The sequence below is a fragment of the Salvelinus fontinalis genome, chromosome 37, assembly GCF_029448725.1.
Source record: "Salvelinus fontinalis isolate EN_2023a chromosome 37, ASM2944872v1, whole genome shotgun sequence".
Lineage (NCBI taxonomy): Eukaryota > Metazoa > Chordata > Actinopteri > Salmoniformes > Salmonidae > Salvelinus > Salvelinus fontinalis.
In genome coordinates, this window is record NC_074701.1 from 23,495,874 (window position 1) to 23,519,597 (window position 23,724).

At 45.4% G+C, this 23,724-nt stretch overlaps 1 protein-coding gene across 1 annotated transcript in view; it reads left to right on the forward strand.

Annotated features, from left to right (window-relative positions):
- Positions 1-22,787, forward strand: part of LOC129836390 (protein FAM53B-like) — a 30,767-nt gene extending 7,980 nt beyond the window's left edge. The window contains exons 2-5 of the mRNA XM_055902486.1: positions 5,572-5,833; positions 6,458-6,512; positions 8,682-9,538; positions 21,199-22,787. Coding sequence (XP_055758461.1) covers positions 5,750-5,833; positions 6,458-6,512; positions 8,682-9,538; positions 21,199-21,552 — 1,350 coding nt within the window. The 5' untranslated portion in view covers positions 5,572-5,749 and the 3' untranslated portion in view covers positions 21,553-22,787. The remainder of the gene's footprint in view (positions 1-5,571; positions 5,834-6,457; positions 6,513-8,681; positions 9,539-21,198) is intronic.
- The last annotated feature ends 937 nt before the right edge of the window (positions 22,788-23,724 follow it).

Genomic DNA, 23,724 nt, shown 5'->3' on the forward strand with positions numbered 1-23,724 from the left:
ACTACTTCACTGTCAGTTTTGCCCTAATTTGGTTGAGTATAAAACTATCCCTTAGAATGAATTGTTGCCAGTCTAGTGTAATGCACTGCTCATAAAACATATATTTAGAACTATTATTATTCAGAAACATAAAATACCACCATACCGTCAAAATAATATGATATTTTGGTCATAAAGTCACCCTCTATGCCAAAACACACCCACACCATTCATCCCCTAGCTCCCCCTAAACACACCCACACCATTCATCCCCTAGCTCCCCCAAAACGAGACCTGCAGTGTTATGTAACTGTCTTGGAGAGAAGTGGTACCCGGGACGTGCGATTATGGGGTTGGAAGTGAATTTCTTTATAACGTCACCTATTTAAACACCGTAGGAGTGGCCCCCTTCCTTAGCCGTGATGGAGCCCTGAGAGTGGGATTAACCATCATGGTCTGGTCTGGAGGCTCTCATGTAACATATCCCTGGTGGATTAGGGCCTGGTTAATGTGCATAGAGCAGCCTGTCAGGGGTAATGGGAGAAACCACATGCTGAGGGGGTGAGGGGATGAGAGCGGAGGTATTTTGGGTACCTGATGTGTGGAGAGCCCTGGAATGCAAAGGCTTTTCCAGAAGGGGGCCTCTGGCCTGTACCTCCTTTATTACCTCACACTTGGAACCCACCCGGTTCAGTCTTGTTCTATAGATTAGGGATAATTTAAGAAGAAGTGATACTAAATCAGCTTTGACAAGCATAGCATCACTGGACAGGAACAGTGATTGCGGTGTCTGAAGTCCATCTCTCAAGCTTGAACTAATGTACTCCACTGATAAGGAAGTGATGTACTGTCTAGATATGACTTTGTCCTAGTTTCTAACATCCAGGTCAGAGGTTGGCCTTTTTCCACGTGAGCACATGTCCACGTAATGCAGCATATGTTACACATCCATACTGTAGCATGCTTGCCCTTGTAGACTAGGAATTGTACAGATCAATCAGCAGCAATGTCCTGTAGTGAGGAAACACAGAGAGATGTTGCAGTAGTTTGAAAAAAAAACATTGGCACATCTGGATGGATGTGTTGACGACATCTTGATGTTTACTGTGTGGACAATAAAAGTGGATGTGAAAGCAAGATGGGATATTGCACAAGTTGACTGTGTTCCTCCTTTTCTGATTGAGGGTCTGTGTGTGTTTGTGTGTGTGTGGCCCCAGCTACAGTATCTGTGTGTGAGAGACTGATTATAGCTTTGACAAGGCTTTGTGGATTTCCTTTGGCGGTTTTTATTATCACATGTTAGCTAATGAGGTCGTCGCTGCTGCTCACCAACACCCTGAAATAGAGTGCTGACTTGTGAGCACAGGGGAAGTGTTATTTGTGTATGTGTCGGTAATTTTAAATGGCAACACATTTTGCACTCCCGTTTGTGGGGGGGCGGTTACATGTCAGTGCCCTGGAAACCTCTCTCAAGAAAGGTGTGTTTCTCTGGAAACTCTTTCTCAAGAAAGGTGTGTTTCTCTGGAAACTCTTTCTCAAGAAAGGTGTTTCTTCTCTCTGTTGTTTTCCCCCTTTGTTACAGGACTGGGTTGTCATGGTCACTGCTCTTCTTTCAGAGATAAAGAAGTGAATGGCCTTTCAGTGCTCATAGAGATAAAGCCTTTATTTGTGTAGAATCAACTTGAAGGCCAAAATCAACCGCCGTTACCGCACATCAAGTCAGACGATGTCAAGTAAAAAGTTTAATGAATGAGAGCTGCTTTGTTTGTGTTCTCACCAAGCTCCTGTTGCATGATGGGGTGTCGTTTTTGGACAAAGTGTCCAGCCAATGGGTGCTGGGGTGATGGCTGGATGGCGGCTTGGTATGCCGTGACCTCTCCAGCCTTGCTTTACGACCTCAACATGAGAAAGGGCTGACCCAGCGTTAACTAGAGAGTGATAGCTCTCCTGTGCATTAACCACATCCAATCAGTTATGGACACCTAACACTGTGCCACAAAACCTTACAGGGCCCCATTTGTCCCCCCAGGTGCTCATTCACAATTAATGTGCGCACAGGAAGCAGGGTGAGTAGCGATAACGTCATCACATCATCCAAAAACATGGCAGACATTGGATGAATATAAAATGTTAAAGCTGCAATATGTAACTTTTTGGGCGACCCGACCAAATACACATAGAAATGTGAGTTATAGATCTGTCATTTTCATTGAAAGTAAGTCTAAGAAATGGTAGATCTTTTTTACGTGCACTATTTCTATGCTTCCAGTTCTTAAGTTTTGTTTTTGTGTCTTGTACTTTCGGTTTTGTCCACAAGCTTCAAACGGTTGAAAATACAATATTTTTGTTTATATAAAAGAGATTTCACAGTGGTTTAGATGGTACAATGATTCTCTACACAATGGACTCATGTTTTACCACAAACTTAAATTAGGCAAATTATTAGAAGTTTAGCAACCAGGAAATGGAGCAGCCTCTCCTCAGTAATTGACCCTTGAGAGCCAAGGGGCCTGTGCGCAGACCCAACTTCTATAATGACGAAAAATCATCTGTTTAGAATTACTGTTAGGTACAGTACTTCCCCTATGGAATTGGATCATAATGAACTTTTTCCCTTTAGGGATTTATAAATGCAATTGCTATTGCCATTTAGTATGATCCTTTTTGGAATTTAGAATTTACCCAGATATGATATGATATGATTTAACCCTTTACACTTGTGGGAATTGGCATATATGGATAGTGTATATGGTAGCAATTGAAAGGGAACAGTTTGGAGATCATGGGAACATTGTTAAACCAAAGATGAGTACACTACAGTTCACCTGACACAAGACTAAATCCAAACATCTACTGTACTTTTTGGCACATTTTTTGAGGACAAAATCTGAAAATACTCTGGATAAAATGATAAGACTGTTCCTGGAAAATGTGGGGTAGGTTTAAATGAAAGGACTAACTGGTATCTCCATGTGGCCACAGTTCCTAAGCAATTTCAATGTACTTTTATGACTCAAAGAAGAGACTTGAGCTTTAAGGTACTGTACCGTTGAGGAACCAGGGCAAGCACACTTGTAGTTGTTTAGTTCGGAACTCAACCTTGCGTCCCCGCCATAACACATTACAGGTGTTTAAGCAATCCAAAAATGGTCCAATATAAATCGCAATCTGGGTTCCTATTCCTATGCCAAGAGGCCTAACTAAGTTCTAAAATACGATCTTAGAGTGTTAGACTTGAGCAAGGCAATTCAGAGAAACAGGTTGTATATAGAAAGGAGTCAGGTGTGTGTGCCACAGCGACTTTTCCTCCCAATTTAACAAACAGGCTCATTCTTGAGAAACTTGAGAATGACCCAGGTTATAACATCATGTCGTCTTGTAACTGTACACCAAACATAGTGATCATAAACGGTGACAATATATGATTTGGAAATGTGAAGTGCACATTTGGACTCACAGGTGTTTGGCTTATCTGTATGACATCATAGTTGTATTTATAATAATCCTCAAAATCTCATCTTTTTAAAATACACTGAACAAAAATATAAACGCAACAATTTCAATTCATATAAGGAAATGGATTATGCCCAAATCTATGGATTTCACATGACTGGGAATACAGATATGCATCTGTTAGTGACAGAACTTTTTTTTTTTTAAAGGTAGGGGCGTGGATCAGAAAACCAGTCAGTATCTGGTGTGACCACCATTTGCCTCATGCAGTGCGACACATCTCCTTTGTATAGAGTTGATCAGGCTGTTGATTGTGGCCTGTTGTTCCACTCCTCTTTAATGGCTGTGTGAAGTTGCTGGATATTGGCCGGAACTGCAACACTCTGTTTTACACGTCTGGTGAGCATGAAGGCCATGGAAGAACAAGGACATTTTCAGCTTCCAGGAATTGTGTACATATCCTTGGGCCGTGCATTATCATGCTGAAATATGAAGTAATGGTGGCAGATGAATGGCACGACAATGGGCCTCAGGATCTCATCACAGTATCTCTGTGCATTAAATGCAATTGTGTTTGTTGTCCGTAGATTATGCCTGCCCGTACCATAACCCCACCGCCATCAGCAAACCGCTCGCCCCCAACGCCATACACATTGTCTGCCATCTGCCCGGTACAGTTAAAACCGGGAAGAGCACACTTTTCCAGTGTGCCAGTGGCCATCGAAGGTGAGCATTTGCACACTGAAGTTGCGACGCCGAACTGCAGTCAGGTCAAGACCCTGATGAGGATGACGAGCACAGTTCATGCAGAAATTCTTTGGTTGTACAAACCCACAGTTTGTTTCATCAGCTGTTCGGGTGGCTGGTCTCAGAGGATCCCGCAGGTGAAGGATGTGGAGGTCCTGGGCTGGCTTGGTTACACATGGCCTGCTGTTGTGAGGCTCGTTGAACATACTGCCAAATTCTCTGAAATGTGTTGGAGGCTGCTTATGTTAGAAAATGAACATTCAATTCTCTGGCAATAGCTCTGGTGGACATTCCTGCAGTCAACATGCCAATTGCACACCTCCTCAAAACTTGAGACATTGGCCTCCCGAGTGGTGCAGTGGTCTAAGGCACTTCATCGCAGTGTTTGAGGTGTCACTACAGACCAGGGTTCAATCCCAGACTGTGTCACAACCGGCCGTGACCGGGAGTCCCATAGGGCGGTTCACAATTGGCCCAGCGTCTTCTGGGTTAGGGGAAGGTTTTGCTGGCTCCATGCCGTCATGAGAGGAGAGCAGAGGACATGAGGGGAAATGTCCCTGGTCTCTTTTTCCCTTGTGGGTGGAGGACAGCCTGCAGGGACTGATGCCCTCATTATTTCAACTCTTTTGTTTCCCACAGTTGGCAAGCACAGTACCAATTTCTTTGTCATATAGTGTATTAATGCAACCTTAACGTCCAGTACATTCTGTCCTCTCCAACTGACCCATCCCACCTTTTTCTATCCTCATCCCATGCTCATTCTCCTCCCACTTCATTGAACCATATCTTATGGAGAACCCAGAACAGTCATGGTGTTAGTTGAGGAGCTCTGGAGACTGTGGTAGCTGTGTCCGTTGGCCCACAGTAGAAACTGCAAGCTGTCATTAGTAGGCTGTTGATTGGAGAATAAGGCCTGGACCGTTCTAATCAGCTGTTTTGCATGCTATTCCTGATATAGCCTAGCTCTGTCTGTCGGGGGGGATTCAACTGCATGTTTTGGATTAGCTCCCTGGTGAGGGAAAGATTCAAAGTGGAGGACTCAGTAAAGAGTGAGCCTGTGCTGTACTGTGTTTGTGGTGTCCCAGCCCAGTGGACTGACTGTATGTGTTTAGACTCGTCTCTCTAAGGGCCCTGCTGCCTGATATACAGACACACCCATGAGGACCAATCCTCCTTTCCTCCTCGCCCTGCGCCTGGGGACACATTGTGGTGGTGTGTGGGTAAAGATCATTATGACACGTACTGCAATCATGGCGTGCTCACGCACATTTGTGCCCATTTGCAAACATGCACCCACGCATGCCGGGCGCAATAATGGCATGCACACATTTTTATGGATTGTAATATTTGTGTGTGTGCTCACCAAATCTCTTTCTGTCTGTTGTTGCACAGGGATTGGCTGAATAGCGAGAGACGCTCCCCTACCATCGAGGACACTCTGCAGATGAGAGGTGGTCGTCTGCCTGTCCAAACTGCCCAAAAGACCTTCTCCCCATCCGTCCTCACCTAAGATGGCTTCCCACGGCCTTCTCCTGCACTGGAACGGACTGGAGCAGAACTGCGCCCTACCATGGTGATCATCTTCTCAAAAACACTAGAAAAGAAGAAAGGTGGCGATCATGTAAGGGCTAAGGACACTGAATATTTGCTGCTGGTAAGTAAAACTCTGCTAGCTAGACCTATAACTAAAGTAGTGTAACAAGTTCCTTACAGGTGCCTCTCTCTCCACCGGCCTTGGAAACATGAGACTTGGGCTTTCTATTGGCTTCTCTACAATACAGTCTATTGTAGTTTTTGGCAGGGTGCTCGCCATCAAGGTGTTAACTTCATATGGCCTCTACGTTGGTCCTTCTAAGTAAATTGTATATTATTCTACCTCAGCGTTCAAATCAAGCAATTTGGGTAAAAAGGCTTCAACTGAAATGGGGCCAATTTGAGTAGTTTTTCCTCTTTATAACCCTCATTGTGTACTGTAAGGTGTCTAGCAGTTCTGAATGCTGACATTACACTGTATTGCTGTGACTCCCAGTAATGTTAATGACTCTGCTGCTTTGCCCTATTTCTCTGAGCCAGCCTGAACCACCCTGCTTGTTATTTTCTCTGAATTGTTCTATATGTTCCCGGATGAACAGGGTGTGTGTGTGTGTGTGCACTCCTTCGTGTTCGATGCCTGAAAAGTTATGTACGGACATGTTTGGAGTCTGAGTAAATGAGCCTAGTCTAAGCCATGTCCTCTGTCTGTTTTTCCCTGTCTATCCCTCCATCTGTCTGTCAACAGCGTGAGCGCCACACCATGAGCAGAGGGACTACCCTCTTCTCCTGTGGCACTGTGGGTGAGTGCATCCCTCTCCCCTTCACTCAGACTCAGTTGTTCTCACCATAACGTTTCTTATTGTCTCCTCTTAGGCTTTATTGACCTGGGCTGTTGTGGAAACTGGTTGAATTGAACATCTGCTTTTCATGTCCTCCGTGCTTTTCATAAAAACTGTCTCATTATTTGTTCCCATTCGTTCATTTCCTTTGTCTTGTTCACCAGCTTGATGTCTCGTTACAAGCTCCCCCATAACCGTTTCTGCTGATCCCCCTTCTGTCTCACTTCTCTCTTTCTCCTTCTGTCTCTCATCTCGCCTTCATGTCTGGTGTGCACCTGCCGTCACACAGAGCTGTGTACTGCACTCATGGGACTTAACTGTAACCGAGTGTTGTTTTGCCTTTGTTAATGGTTCCCCTTTGGCTCGGTGAACGTGTTAAAAGACAAGCTACTGTAAATAGGAGTCCCATTGGACCCGCCCTGTCGTCTGTTCAATGTACCCGCGAGGGGTTAACACAAAGGATGCACGTCCTACAACTGCTGTATCTACTGTTACACCTGACATCACAAGACGTGTTATATACTATTATATGGCTTCAGGTGGGATTTCAGTCCTTTTTCAAAACATTTTTCACTGGGCTAGGTGAACCTTTTAGGTGTTTTCTCCTGTTGTTATTTTGTATTCTAGACATTATTGTCAGGTCATGTCGTCGGCCCCGTTAGTTGTTTTTTGGGACTGAAACAAAGACTTCTGCCCACCAAAAATGGAGAGAAGCATTTGACGGGATGGGTTTGGGCAGGGGTGGGCCACTTGCTGCCAATTGGGTATCAATAGAGTTCTGTGTTAGCTTTGAGCTCAGTAGTGGCTAAGTTAGCTAGAACCAGTGTGATAGGTGTTTTGCCTGTGACGAGTAATGTTGGCTTAGTCATTTGTCAAATTCTGTCTGAATTTAAACCAATCATTGGTATAGGAAGCCATTCACCTTCACAGAATAATAAGCCTAGCTAGCCTATCCTGCTAACCAAACCAGTTGTCAGACTAAGACACATTTCCCCTGGGATGGCTGCTACCACTATGTTAGGTAGCAATAAGCTGTGCTTAGCAAAGAGATGTTGAGAAGCAATGAAGGGAATGCCCAGACACCTAGCTGCCTCTCTATCAACATTCATAGGACTTTTTGAAGTTTTCGTTCAGTCTGAGAAAAACCCATCAACAGTCAATCAAGTGGTAGAGCATTGGCCGCTTCATTGACCTGAATGTCATTGTTTGTTTTGTGACTGGTGTTGGGCAAACACCACTGTGCCACTGTTACTCAAAGCCTGCCCGTGTCAAGTTTTGTTAGCTAAGCGTTCTGTGACAACTGCAATGCTATATAATACAAAATGTGATTTGATTAATGACACACTGCCAGGTTGCTTGTATAATCCTGTACTACCAGAAAGCTCAGGCTATTGCCCTGCCAGCCACTATGCAACTGAACGGTCTACCCAACTCAGGAGCTAGCAGCTCTGTTCCAGCAGGTAGTGTTCTGTCAAGCAGTGCAGCCTGGGTCGATCCAATCCCCTGTCTGTAGCTAGCCATTCTTCTACTATCTTGTCTCGAACCACCTTAACCGGGCATCTAGACCTTGAGTGATGCGTTTCATCTCTCTCTATTAAAACTCCTACCGATGTGACCATACTCGCTTCACACCTATTGTCTCTTACCAAGAGCTGCTACTGCTGGCTATTCTCCCTCTGGCCTCAGGCTGCTTACTGTCTATTGTTTTCTGAAGTGAGATGTGCGTGTGCGTTTTGGTGTACGTGTGGTTATTTACTAGGTTGATCATCCTAACGCGCATACGTGAAGAAGCTGCACACGGCACCTCACCCTGGAAGTTTAGCCCTGCTGTCCATTTCATTATTGTTTCACATGAAGCTAGCCTCTAGAGGAGATGAAGTGGGATTTTTCACAACTCTGTTAGATGGCATAAGGGGCCTTATGTTGTTAGAGGGGACACGCAATAAGGAGGAGCATGTTATGATAGTAATGATTTCAGCTTAGGCCCCTGGTACAATAACTTTCCATCTGTTCTGTCCTGATTTATATGCCCATTTTTTTTTATTACATTTTGTCAAATTAAATTATATGTATAAGTGTTCGTTCATATGTGTGTGTTTGTATGTTTATAAGTGTGTCCATGTGTTCCAGAGGCAGACAGGTGGCTGGACCTTGGCCGAAGCTGTGCCATCCAGCGAGGGACGCCCTGCGAGTCCGGCGCCAGTCTGGAGAGCCTGTGGGGCGTTCAGCCCGAGGAGTGCCAGCGGAGGAGCCTGGTCTGGGGCCACGAGGTTGGCCCTGCCACCGCCATCACCAGCCTCATTCGAGACCTTAACCTGGGCGATGCCAAGCTGGCAGCCACCCAGTCCCTGGCCCTCGCAAACTCCACTTCAGCCTCCACGGCACCCCCTAGCAAGCGCCAGTGCCGCTCACTCTCCTTCTCTGAAGAGTTTGGTGGCTGCCGGTCTTCATGGAGACCTCAGGTGTCGCGAGTATGGACGGCGGTGGAGAAGAGGAGGTGCCACAGTGGGGGGAGTGTGCATCGCTGCTCTGGAGGAGGTGGTATAGGAGGTGGTGGAGGTTTTTCAGGGGGTCATTTTCCTGCCATGCAGCGGAGCTCCAGTTTCAGCCTGCCCTCACGGTCCAACAACCCCACAGACGGCGCTCTGGAGCTGCCCTGCTTCACCCAGCGCCTTCCCCTTCACCCCCTGTTCACTGCCTCCCCTACGTCACCCTCCCACCACCACTACCACCACTCCCTCAGGCCCCTCTCCTTGTCCCATGAGCAGATCAGCCTGCCAGAGCACCACAGGGAGGGGGCCACCTCCCCGGACTTCACCCAAGAGATGGGGAGACGTGCTGGACAGAGAGCAGGGGGGACTGGGGGCCTGTCCCGGAGCAAGTCCCAGCCCTGCGTCCTGAACGATAAAAAGATTGGCATGAAGCGCAGGAGACCAGAGGATGCACAGGAACCACGGCCCTCCCTGGACCTGGCCAAGATGACCCAGGTTAGTAGCCACTGAGACACACACACCCCAATGGTCTGTCAAGAGTGTCTGCCCATACCAAATGACTGAAAGGCAACTGTAGATCAAGACATATTAGTGGATTATGATTATGTTATGATGACTCAGACATTTCACAGAGCTTTATCCTTATTTACTCATCTCGATTAAGAATAGATCAAGTTTCATCCAAGTCTTTACACAACTTTAATACCTTTAATAACCTGAGTGCATAAGGTTAGATCAGGCCAAACAAAATGGCTAACAAAGGAGTACTTCTGTTCAGAGATGGGGAACGTTCAAGGTTTCTTTCTCTGTGTCTGATCTGGTGGGGGATTAAAACAGGCTGTATTAGGTTTTCTGGGTCAGTGGTTTGTAGCGCAGAGCGCAAGTGTTTTCAAGCCTCCCCTTTGGGAAGTGGCACTAACTAAGGAGCATTTCTTGTGTTCCGTCATGCTTCACACCGCCATGCTCTACCACACTCGGCTCCGGTTATCATTTCATTGACTCTGTTGGGTAAACACACGATGCAAAGGTTGAACCCACACAGTCCACTTCCCTGCCTACATTTTTAGCTGGATCACATTCTGCCTGGCCTGGGGGTGGCTTGTTTGTGCTTGTGTAATGTCAGAGGAAGTCGTGGAACTGCTCTGTGATTACTACTTGATGGCTCCATATAGAATGGATCGATAGCCTACTGGATACAGTCTAATTTTGCACATTGATCAGATGTTGAACGCAGCCAATTAATGTTGAGACAGCACTATATGCAGTCTTCAATGACCCAAGACTTGCCTGGCTCACTTGGCTCTATCCCTCTGACCAATGTGTCTCCCTTGAGAATGAGCTGAGAGCACAGTTTGGAATTTAAATCCAGCACATATAGGGCTCCTCCAGGACTAGCTCAGTGTAAACACTGATGAAGCTAGCTGATATTACTGTGTGCCTCTCCGCCCTCCTCAACCCTGCTCAGAGGTCCCCTATCCTCTCTAGAGATCTCTAAATCTGTCCTAGAAAGCATCCAACCTCAACCCCCCCCCCCCCCCCCCTTCCTGTTCTCTTTCCCCTCTCGAAGAAACTGTTCCTCGCCACACTGAGGGTATAGCCAAGGTTGAATCAACAAGTGTTCAGTAATGGAGCCTAGCATGTTTCCTATGTCCATGCCAGCCGCTAAGAGAGGAAAACCAAGAGCATTTTCATTATCCACACCAGTTACCTCCTCTCTCTGGAATTCCCCAGTACGCCTCTCCAATGGCTCACGGGCTTTTCTTCTGGCATCGAGACGACCCGAATGGAGGCTACTTATTTTATCACCTTGTTTTTGTTTTGGGTTGGGATTGCTCGACTGCGCTTTAGCATTGTGTGAGGAGCACTGATGAGATCGTGTGGTGCGGGTTTGATCAGTAGTTTCAAGCCTCACACGCATGAAACCAGATATCCACTTACCGGTACTTACTCTCTCAGAACACAGAATACTGTAGGTCACAAGAGCACACTGACACATTGATACACAAACACGTTGTCACAGATGCACACACCCAAACTCAGTCACTCTCAGTCAAACTCAGTCCTTGTGAGTTTAGGTAAGGAAATGAGTCTGACCCAGTACAATAAACTTACATTTTACATTTAATTTACATGAGTCATTTAGCACTCTCTCTTATCCAGAGTGATTTACAGTTAGTGCATTCATTCAGTTAGCTAGGGTGGGACAACCACATACCACAGTCATAGTAAGTACATTTTCCCTGAATAAAATAGCCATCAGCAAAGTCAGAGCTAGTAAGGGGGGAAAGGCAAGTGTGTGTGTTAAATTACAAAAGGCTTTTTTTGGGGGGGGGGTGATTTAAGGTACTCTTTGAAGAGGTAGGGTTTCAGATGTTTTCTGCTTGGCTGCTATACTGAAACACAAGCAGAAACAGTCTGTATACAGCACTGCAGATGTACTGTAGCTCCATATAACTGTACTGAAACACAAGCTGAAACAGTCTGTATACAGCACTGCAGATGTACTGTAGCTCCATATAACTGTACTGAAACACAAGCAGAAACAGTCTGTATACAGCACTGCAGATGTACTGTAGCTCCATATAACTGTACTGAAACACAAGCAGAAACAAGCAGAAACAGTCTGTATACAGCACTGCAGATGTACTGTAGCTCCATATAACTGTACTGAAACACAAGCAGAAACAGTCTGTATACAGCACTGCAGATGTACTGTAGCTCCATATAACTGTACTGTATGTATTAAACTATGAATATGGTTGTTATTTTTGTACTGATTTAATTGGGTCATCATTAGTTACTACCTGCCACAAAGTCATAATTTTGGTTAAACCCTGCCTAATTCCACAATCTCTCTTCTTAAAATATGATTTTAAACCTAATCTTAACCACACTGCTAACCTTATTTCAAACCTTAAATGAAGGCCCAAAAAGCACATTTTCGTTTTAATTTGTTTTTACTATATAGCCAATTTGGACTTTGTTGCTGTGATACTGTAACGAGTGACAACATTTGTAATGCAGGTTTATGGGTGAGGGGTACGCCAGACCCAGAGAGTTGTTATGGTCTCTGGATGAGGACAGATGAGGAGTGTTAACTGCTGGTTGGTAAAAAGGAAGTGTGAAGCCAGAAATTTTAGGCTGGTTACAAAATGTGTTCTGCCTGACATTAAGAGAGAATGAATGGAAAAGAGGGAATGTTTGGAATAGATTCGATTGTATGGAATTCTGTCCTCTCCAATGGAAGTAGGATTGGTGTGGGAATCATTGAATTGTCTTTTAATTGAGATGTTCATTGGTTATGTCACTCTGTTCATATTTATTGACCTTTTGGTTTGTGTGGGAAGCAACTCAGATTGACTTTAACGAGCATAATTGCATGAGAATGTGATTGCCCAATTCTCTCAGAGGCTGTTTTTACATGTGAAAGTGATTCAAAAGGGCAAATCCACCTTCAGGTCACTATGGGTGTGTATGCATATGTCATGACGGTGAACATTAAAAGTGAATGCTTCTTCATGTATGAAAGTTAGGCCTTACCCAGTGAATAACACACACACTCCACTCCACTCTGTGTAGAGAAACTAGGTGTGAGGTGTCAGTACTAGGTCTACCATGGATTGGTTAAATGGATTAAGGTGTTGCTGCTGCATCATGTAGACCTACCAGCGCTCCTATGACCTCTGTCAAGACTACATCTAAGGGAACTACAGTGTGTGGCTACAGTGAGAGTAAAAGGTTTGTTATTCAGCAGGTGGAACATGTTGTACATCCATCCCCCTTGTGTATTGGATCAAATGACTTGTATAAAGATTTTTATAACTAAACCAAGATAGACCACAGCCTGTCGTTTCAGATGGGAACAAATGAGTCATAGTGGGAGGTGGGGGCAGAGCCAAGCACGAGCTAGCGAGATCCTATTGGCGCGTTCAAGCATGCATGTGCATATTTCCGTTAGAGAATGCCTACTCTGTGAAGTGAGCATGTGCAATAACTCAATTTGCCTTTTCACTCCTTCTAAACAACGCAAAAAAAAATTGGGGCAAAGAGTAAAGTCTACAAAACTTAGTCAACTCCGTTTCTAACATATTTTAGTTTTGGTAACAGAACATTTTATTGAGATCAAATGTTTCATCGATGACAAAATTAGCAAGAATGTCGGCCAAAATCCATATCATTCCATCCCACTGCCGGCCACTGGGCTTCCCCTCACTACCATATTTGGTAGTGGAAACGCCAAGCGGATGCTTCACATTTATACATCCGGTGAAATATCTGTCTCATTGTTCTATCTGTGTTTGTATTATGTCCAGCCCATGTTGTAGATCAGAGATCATCAACTAGATTCAGGCGTGGGCCTATTTGTTTCTTGAGTGGACGGTCAGGTGGCCAGAACATAATTACAAATCCTTTGTAGACCGCAAATTGATCTTGAGAAGCCCAAACAGATATAATATTTGACTAAAACATAATAATTTCAAACCTTGCTTACATTTGTATACGATCACATATACACTACATGACCAAAAGTATGTGGATACCTGCTCGTCGAACATCTCATTCCAAAATCATTAATATGGAGTTGGTCCCCCCCTTTGCTGTCTTAACAGCCACTCTTCTGGGAAGGCTTTCCACTAGATGTTGGAACATTGCTGCAGGGATTCACTTCCATTCAGCCACAAGAGCATTCGTGAGGTTGGGCACTGATGTTGGGCGATTAGGCTTTGCTTGCAGTCGGCGTTCCAATTCATCTCAAAGGTGTTTGATGGGTATGAGGTCAGGGCTCTGTGCAGGCAAGTTATGTTCTTCCACACCTATTTCGACAAACCATTTCTGTATGTAACTCGCTTTGTGCATGGGGGCATTGTCATGCTGAAACAGTAAAGGGCCTTCCCCAAACTGTTGGGGTAGGTAATGGGTTTCCACTGCTCCAGAGTCCAATGGCGGCGAGCTTTACACCACTCCAACCGGTGCTTGTCTTTGCGCATGGTGATCTTAGGCTTGTGTGCTGCTGCTCGGCCATGGAAACCCATTTCATGAAGCTCCAGACTAACAGTTTTTGTGCTGATGTTGCTTCCAGAGGCAGTTTGGAACTCGGTAGTGAGTGTCGCAACCAAGAACAGACTATTTTTACGCGCTTCAGCACTCGGCTGTCCCGTTCTGTGAGCTTGTGGCCTACCACTTCGCGGCTGAGCCGTTGTTGCTCCTAGACATTTCCACTTCACAATAACAGCACTTACAGTTGACCGGGGCAGCTCTAGCAGGACAGATAGTTGATAAACTGACTTGTTTAAAAAGGTGAGATCCTGTGACGGTGCCACGTTATAAGTCTCTGAGCTCTTTAGTAAGGCCATTCTACTGCCAATGTTTGTCTATGGAGATTGCATGGCTGTATCCTCGATTTGATACACCTTTCAGCAATGGATATGGCTGAAATAGCCGAATCCACTAATTTGAAGGGGTGTACTGTTTTGTAAACTGTGCATTCGGAAAGTATTCAGACCAAATGTTGTTACATTACAGCCTTATTCTAATTTTATTTATTTTTTTAAATCCTCAGTAATCTACACACAATCCTTCATAATGACAAAGCAAAAATAGTTTAAAAAATTTTACATTTCAAATGTATAAAAAATTTAAAAAACAGATACCTTATTTACATAAGTATTCAGACCCTTTGCTATGAGACTCGAAATTGAGCTCAGGTGCATCCTGTTTCCATTGATCATCCTTGATGTTTCTACAACTTGATTGGAGTCCACCTGTGGTAAATTCAATTGATTGGACATGATTTAGAAAGGCACACACCTACAAGGTCCCACATGTCAGAGCAAAAACCAAGCCATGAGGTCAAAGGAATTGTCCCTAGAGCTCTGAGACAGGATTGTGTCAAGGCGTAGATCTGGGGAAGGGTACCAAAACATTTCTGCAGCATTGAACGCAGTGGCCTCTATCATTCTTAAATGGAAGAAGTTTGTAACCACCAAGACTCTTCCTAGAGCTGGCCGCCTAGCCAACCTGAGCAATCGGGGGAGAAGGGCCTTGGTCAGGGAGGTTACCAAGCACTAGAGTTAATCTGTGGAGATGGGAGAACCTTCAAGAAGGACAACCATCTCTGCAGCACTCCACCAATCAGGCCTTTATGGTAGAGCTACCAGACTGAAGCCATTCCTCAGTAAAAGGCACATGACACCCCGCTTGGAGTTTGCCAAAAGGCACCTAAAGACTCTCAAACTATGAGAAGTGAGATTCTCTGGTCTGATGAAACCAAGAGTGAACTCTTTGGCCTGAATGCCAAGCGTCACTTGACCCCGATCAAACATCTCTGGAGAGACCTGAAAAATGCTGTGCAGCAACGCTTCCCATCCAACCTGACAGAGCTTGAGAGAATCTGCAGAGAAGAATGGGAGAAACTCTCCAAATACAGGTGTGCCAAGCTTGTATCGTCGTACCCAAGAAGACACAAGGCTGTAATCGCTGCCAAAGGTGCTTCAACAAAGTACTGAGTAAAGGGTCTAAATACTTATGTAAATGTGATATTTCAGTTGTATTTTTTAGACAAATGTCTAACCTGTTTTTGCTTTTTTTGTCATTATGTGATATTGTGTGTAGATTGAGGTGAAAAAACATTTGAATACATTTTAGAATAATGCTTTAACCTAACAAAATGTGGGAAAAGTCAAGGGGTCTGAATACTTTCAAAAGGCACTGTATATCTCTATATTATGCGTGGGAATACTTGGGAACAGATTTCCAAAATTCAAATCACTTTGAGCTGATTTCCTGGTGTTTTTACAGTCTCTTTTATGTCCAACAATAACCAAAATAATATATGTACCAGTCAAAAGTTTGGACACACCTACTCATTCAAGGGTTTTTCTTTATTTTCATTATTTTCTAAATTGTAGAATAATAGAGGACATCAAAACTATGAAAGAACACATATGGAATCATGTAGTAACCAAAAAAGTGTTAAACAAATCAAAGTATTTTTTGTATTTGATATACAAAAAAGTAGCTACCCTTCAAAGTAGCTACCCTTTGCATTGACAGCTTTGCACACACTTTGCATTCAGCTTCCCCTGGAATTTATTTCCAACCATCTTGAAGGAGTTCCCATATATGCTGAGCACTTGTTGGCTGCTTTTCTTTCACTCTGCGGTCCAATTTATTCCAAACCATCTCAATTTGGTTGAGGTAGGGTGATTGTGGAGGCCAGGTCATCTGATGCAGCACTACATCACTCTCCTTCTTGGTCAAATAGCCCTTACACAGCCTGGAGGTGTGTTGTGTCATTGTCCTGTTGAAAAACAAATGATAGGAGAAATCTGTCTTGGTGCCTAAAATTGAAAGCATCCTGTCGGGCTGTATCACCGCCTGGTACGGCAACTGCACCGCCCGCAATCGCAGGGCTCTCCAGAGGGTGGTGCGGTCTGCCCAACGTATCACTGGGGGCAGTGACTACCTACCCTCCAGGACACCTACAGCACCCGATATTAGGTTGTGTGTATTGTTGTGAATTGTTAGATATTACTGCACTGTTGGAGCTACACCCGCAATAACATCCGCTAAACATGTGTATGTGACAAATACAGTTTGATTTGATGAGAGCCAGTTTCATCATAACGCTTGATGGTTTTTACGACTGCACTTCAAGAAACTTTCAAAGTTCTTGAAATGTTCCGGATTGACCAACCTTCATGTCTTAAAGTAATGATGGACTGTCGTTTCTCTTTGGTTATTTGAGCTGTTCTTCCCATAATATGGACTTGGGCTTTTACCAAATATGGCTATCTTCTGTATGCCCCCCTACCTTGTCACAACACAACTGCTCAAACGCATTAAGAAGGAAAGAAATTCCACAAATGAACTTTTAACAAGGCATGCCGTTAATTGAAATGCATTCCAGGTGACTACCTCATGAAGCTGGTTGAGAGAATGCCAAGAATGTGCAAAGCTGCCATTAAGGCAAAGGGTGGCTACTTTGAAGAATCTCAAATATAAAATATATTTTGATTTGTTTAACACTATTTTGTTTACTACATGATTCCATATGTATTATTTCATAGTTTTGATGTCTTCACTATTATTCTACAATGTAGAAAATAGTAAAAGTAAAGAAAAACCCTTGAATGAGTAGGTGTGTCCAAACTTTTGACTGGTAGTGTGTGTGTGTGTGTGTGTGTGTGTGTGTGTGTGTGTGTGTATATCCCTCAGCCATACTGATGCAATGGGGTGTGAATTGTGTGGATGCATGTTGTGCTAATGGGCTAAGGCCCAGCCACCATGGGGAATTTGTGTGTGTCTGAGAGAACTTGCAGGGTCGAGAGAGGGGGGGGTATTTGTTTCTCCCTAAATCTCCCCTGCTGGCGGAGGGCTGGCAGAGGAGTCTTGTGGCCTATTAATATCTCCTCATTGGCCTGAGTTCAGGCTCATAAAATGAAGGGGGGTGCTCTCTATCCCTTCTCTCCTCCCCTCCATTTCTGGAATGATAGGCATGGCGAGCATAGCTGAGCTGCAGTCCTTGCCGGGTTGTGGGAACACCTAAGTGGGTGGGGTGTGGTGGCAGGGTGTGGCGTGGCGTGGGGCCCTGCTGTGACAGCAAACTATGCACACATGCACACACAGGTAGATCTGCTAAACTAGTCATAGTCTGTCTATCTCTGTCTGTCTGCCAGTTATGGGTTAAGCTCTACTTCCCTCCCTTCCTTTCCTGTCCCTCCATGTGCTGTCCTGTCCCTCCCTGTTCTGTCCCTCCCTGTCCTCTCCCTCCGTGTCCTGTCCTGTCCCTCCCTGTCATGTCCCTCCCTGTCATGTCCCTCCCTGTCATGTCCCTCCCTGTCATGTCCCTCCCTGTCATGTCCCTCCCTGTCATGTCCCTCCCTGTCATGTCCCTCCCTGTTCTGTCCCTCCCTGTTCTGTCCCTCCCTGTTCTGTCCCTCCCTGTCCTGTCCCTCCCTGTTCTGTCCCTCCCTGTCATGTCCCTCCCTGTCATGTCCCTCCCTGTCATGTCCCTCCCTGTCATGTCCCTCCCTGTCATGTCCCTCCCTGTCATGTCCCTCCCTGTCATGTCCCTCCCTGTCCTGTCCCTCCCTGTCATGTCCCTCCCTGTCATGTCCCTCCCTGTCCTGTCCCTCCCTGTCCTGTCCCTCCCTGTCCTGTCCCTCCCTGTCATGTCCCTCCCTGTCCTCTCCCTCCCTGTCATGTCCCTCCGTGTCCTGTCCCTCCCTGTTCTGTCCCTCCGTGTCATGTCCCTCCCTGTGCTGTCCTCTCCCTCCCTATCCTGTTCTGTCCCTCCCTGTCCTCTCCCTCCGTGTCCTGTTCTGTCCCTCCCTGTCATGTCCCTCCCTGTTCTGTCCCTCCCTGTCCTCTCCCTCCGTGTCCTGTTCTGTCCCTCCCTGTCATGTCCCTCCCTGTTCTGTCCCTCCCTGTCCTCTCCCTCTGTGTCCTGTCCCTCCCTGTCATGTCCCTCCCTGTGCTGTCCTCTCCCTCCCTATCCTGTCCTGTCATGACCCTCCCTATCCTGTCATGTCCCTCCCTGTGCTGTCATGTCCCTCCCTGTGCTGTCATGTCCCTCCCTGTCATGTCCCTCCCTGTCCTGTCATGACCCTCCCTATCCTGTCCTGTCCCTCCCTGTCATGTCCCTCCCTGTGCTGTCCTGTCACTCCCTGTCCTCTCCCCCCATGTGCTGTCCTGTCTCTCCCTTTTATGTCCCTCCCTATCCTGTGCTGTCCTGTCCCTCCCAGTCCTCTCCCTGTCCTGTGCTGTCCTGTCCCTCCCAGTCCTCTCCCTGTCCCTCCCTGTCTTGTCCCTCCTTGTCCTTTCCTGTTCTTTTTCCGCCTGTGTGTGTTTTCTCCAGGAGGTCTCTCTCTCTCCACCCCATAACACACTGTCTCTCTGGGGGCAGCTTATTGTACCAGTACCATGCTTTTTATATGGAGCTGGGAAATACGCTCTGATGAAGAGCTGTATGAGTAGCACTGTTTTGCCAGCTTGTTAGTAGGGTGTTGTTTTGACTGTTTGTTCGCAGCCCCATTATCCAGGGGGATATTTCCTTAACCTCTTAGCCCTGTATGTGTGTGTGTTTGTGTGTTCCCACACTAGCAGCTGTCCACACTATCCAGCTAGAACAAAATGCTATGCGCCTTCTAGGACTGGAGGGGCTTACAGGACTGTGTGTGTATATGGGGGTTACTCAAGGGAGGTGCTCTAGAAGAACAAAAAGCTGAGTAAACTTCAGAGTATTAAAGCTCCTTACCCCAAATCCTGGTTGTAGCCCAGGAGGATTTAATGGGAAGCATATTGCAGAGAATACCCTCCTCCTGCCGTCCACTTCCCCCCCTTCTCTCTCCCTCTCTCCTTAGTGGGCTATAGGAGGGGTTGAAGAAAGAGGGTGAGGCCCTCAACAACAAAAAAAGTGTGACAAAAATGCCCAACGATGCCATTAAATACTGTTCAATGTCAGCACATGGTGTTTACATACATGGCCTTTGCTTGTCTGTATTTTCTTTTCGAGGTAACTGGAGCGAAGCATTGGCCTCCAGTGTTCACCTGACATACAGTATTATAATATATTGTAGGTGTACCAGAGTATGTCTGAATGTTAGCCCTGCTCATGTTTTAGCCACAGAATGTAAAGCTGACGTCCAAAGATGGTAAACATTAAAGTTATATAAACGTATCACTTTATATTTATTGAAATGCCTTTTGCTTCTATTTTCTTTCTCTCATAACAAGCACATTTTGGAAAAACCTTTGGTAAAAGTCTCTACCAGTTCATTGTAACCGGAAGAAGTGAATGAGGGATTTGAGGAACCGTGGGCTTTAGGAACACATCTCTATTCACCTCTAACATCTGCTACTGGGAGAGAGGGACGCTTAACCCTTTCACGGCTGGAATATCTCTGGTCTGCCTCAATTGGAAGGCGGAGGGAAAGTCATTTAATGAGGGGACACGTTTTTTAGAGAAGCAAACATTACACAATAAGGCATCAATACCACATTCAGTACGTATACTGACACAGATGGAAAAAGGTGGCTATGAACCGTCCTTAAATGCCTAGAGTAGCCTACACCAGTCTGAATATAGATGTGTTATGTTGATGATACATGTTCACATATGGGTGTAGACATAGGGGTATCTTGCATTGGCAGTTGGCACACAAAGAAGTGAAACTCAGTCAGCCCTGTGTTGGGCCACATGGGATGTGCTAATCAAGGTTATGGACAGGCGTTAACAACCGAACACGTGCACACAGCCATACGCACAGCTCTTCACATAACACATGGTCAAACTCTCTCTCTCATGCTCATTAGTAAACACACAGTCTCTCGCTCTTGAGCACACATGTCGTTGTAACACAAATAGCCTGCTTTGCATACCTTGCCTGGGCACAGTGTGTTTGGCGTACACACATGTCTGGTTTCTGAAAGGAGAGATCACACCCTGAGTAAACAGAGAGCTGCTCCAGAGTCGTTTTTTCTCTCCCGAGGGCTTGTGACGTCCATTTACTAGGAACACTCACTCTCGCTCTCTCTCGCAATAGCAATAACCGTACCTAACCCCCTTTGTCCAACACACGATTATTCATAAGGGTCAACTAGATGATGGGTGTATGAGTTGGCCAGTGCAGTTCAGGGGGTTTACCAAGCTAGGTCAAGCCAAACAATTGGAGGAATCGTATATAGCACATTGTAAGTCTTCAGGAAAGTTTGTCCCTTTTTGTCTGTTGTGTGTGTTTTAGTTGTTCATCCCCTCAGTGCAGCAGGACAGGGACACCCATGGGGTTGGGAGGAAGAGCATACCTTTGTGGTTTGCAGCTGATTGCGCCATGTCATCATTCCACTGTGTTTCCTCTGACTGAGTGACTTACCAGAACATTAACAAAACTAGCTCCCTAGTGGGAGGGTGAGCTCAGCTCCACCGGTGAAGCAGGAGTCACACACCCATAGGCCATAAAGGTCAAGCTCTCAGGTTTCTCTCAACAACTGTGTTCCAGATGACTTAATGACATTTCTGAAGTGTACATGCAAAGGTTTTGTGACCTGAATCAAGATTGAACAGTGAGACGACGATACTATAAATATTTGATGTGTTGTTATAAAGTTATACTAATCAATGTCTCCCTTTCCCTCGCATCTCTTCTCTCAAACAGAAACTCCAGACGTTCCACAGCTTGAGCTGCCCTGGGTTCTCTGGTCTGGACAGCTGGCGCTCATACATGCCCCCGCCCTCCGCCAGGAGCTTGAGCCAATCGGAATCTGACTTCGCCTGTGCGTCTGACCTATGTGCTGAGACTCAACAGGAAGTGGAGGAGGATGACTCTTCTTATAAGGAGCTGGACAGTGACTCAGCGTGTAGCCTGGACTCCAGGCCCGGGTCACCATGCAGGGGAGTGGGGGAGAGAATGGGGCAGGGACACACCCCCTGGAAAGGTGAGTATGGGACAGAGAAGGACATCTACCAGCTGGGGGGTGAGCTGGACATCGACCAGATCGAGAGGAACTGAATGCAACCTGAAGCTTTTGGATAAAGGATTGTCATAACCTTTTATGATGGCTGAGGAATGTTTCTGAATGTTTGCCCGGAGAATTTGGAATTTCATGACCACGAGAAGGATGCCTTACGTATGATAGGCGGATATTGAGCAGGTTGAAATGACCTCAGAGAGAGGAACCTAGCGATTTTAGACGGTGGTTTTTGGAACATTATAAGGATGTTTGTAAATGCAGTGGGGGAGATGTTGTATTGTGTGTAATGTCAGCGAAGGACAAAGCACGTGTAAGTGTCAATAGAAGGTGCTGCATGTTGAGTTGGCAGATGGCTTCTTTGGTTGAACTTTGAGATCCTGCGGGACAAACAGTTGTTTGGCACTGTCTCGTTGTCTTTCTGAATCTAAAGGCAGTGGCTTTCGCTTGGCGACGTGCAGCCTAACTCAGGAGTGGGAAAGTCTTTCACACCTCCAAAAAGCCCTCTCTCCTCTTAGCCTGAGTACCTCCCTATACACCTGGACTGAACTAACCGTAAGTTTTAAGCATTAGCAGAAGGAATATGCTACAACTTCTGCTTTTCTCTACCAGACTGGGGGGACATGATGGACCGGGAGAGAGGGATGAAATAGAAGAGGAGAGAAACAGTATTTTTTTTCTCATATAGACATCACCTTGACACTTTTCTTCAACAATACCTGCAGAAAGGACATTCCCTGTTGAATTCCAAGTTAGCCCCTAGCCTCTATACCCTATACCCTAGCCCCTATACTCTAGGCACTCCTGTAGATATGAAAGGAAGACAGTACCATTATTATGGTCATTTCTTCACCTTCCCTTCTAACAGGTGGTGTGGAGTTTTCACCATATTGCTTACATATCCAAGGGTTTCAGATTGCCTAGGGGATAGGGGTCAATTTGGAATTCCGTCATTTGGAATTGCGAAAGTGTTCACACACCATCGCTGAATGTAAATAAGCTTTTAAATGGGTTTGGAAATTACAGGCAATTTGGTCGGTCAGATACATGTGTTGTCTTTACACCTCAGAATACCCTGCTCGAAACAAACCTTTATGACGTTTTGTAGATTCTAATATGCAAAATGTATATTTGAATAAACACTGAATTTTAAGTTTTCAGTTCTAATATCAATGTATATTTTTCTAAATGTATTTTTTAAGATCTGTTTGTGAAGGATCTGAATTAAGAGGCTTTTCTTTAACAGGATAGACATGAAATAAAAACACAAACTGCCTCTGCTGTGGTCATGTTGTTTCATTATTATCAGGGAGGGGTGCCATTATACATGGTACAGCTTGACATTCAGTCTTCATGTCATAAACACGACATGGTGTGTGTTTACATACAGTAGATATGCTTCTGATCTGATGTCCTCTAATTGTTTATAAAGTCATTTAACTGCCATTGACTTTGGCACATGATGCCACGCAAGTTGTTTATACCCTGTGATGGATAGGGTCAGATAGGTAAACATCCGTGTGCTATATGATACCGTTACACAGCCCACCGGCACTAAACAAAATGCCAGAAAGTCTAGAATACCCTGGCAACGCCACATACCTTGAACTGAGGCAAGAGGAAGTGATGTCACAGCCACAGGAATGCTTCTTCTCTCCTCAGTTCAGTAGGAAGGCAGACAGACACGTCATCAAGGCGGTGCTGTTTTGCCTGGAGATATCCTGTCATATTTCTCTGTTGTCCAAGTCTGAGGGGGCTAAAAGCACCTGTCATATTGAAGAAAATACGATATAAAACTAGTTGATAGATTTACACATCTTCACTGTATGTTCTTCTGCCCTCAGGGTGCATTATTCAAATAAAGTATTAGTGGAGTGTAGTTTTCCAGCACAACAGGATGTTGCAACTAGCTGAATGCTCTTTCCTTTCACCATGGCCTTTCCTTTGACTGTGGCCTTGAAGTAAAACAAACTCTAACCCCAACGGTGGGGTGTTACCTTACCACACACACAGCCAAAGGCCTTAGAATGAATGCTGACTGTGCGCTCAGGGAGAAGTTCTAAACTGGTCTGAAAATATTTGGATTGCCTTTCTCGCTTGCGTGAAGGGATAGGATGTAGAGTACTCACAATGACTCCCTCTCCTCAGAGCTGTTGTTACAGCTGCCCACACAGTGCCAGAGTGGGAGTACCGGGTCGATCGAAATGTGGATG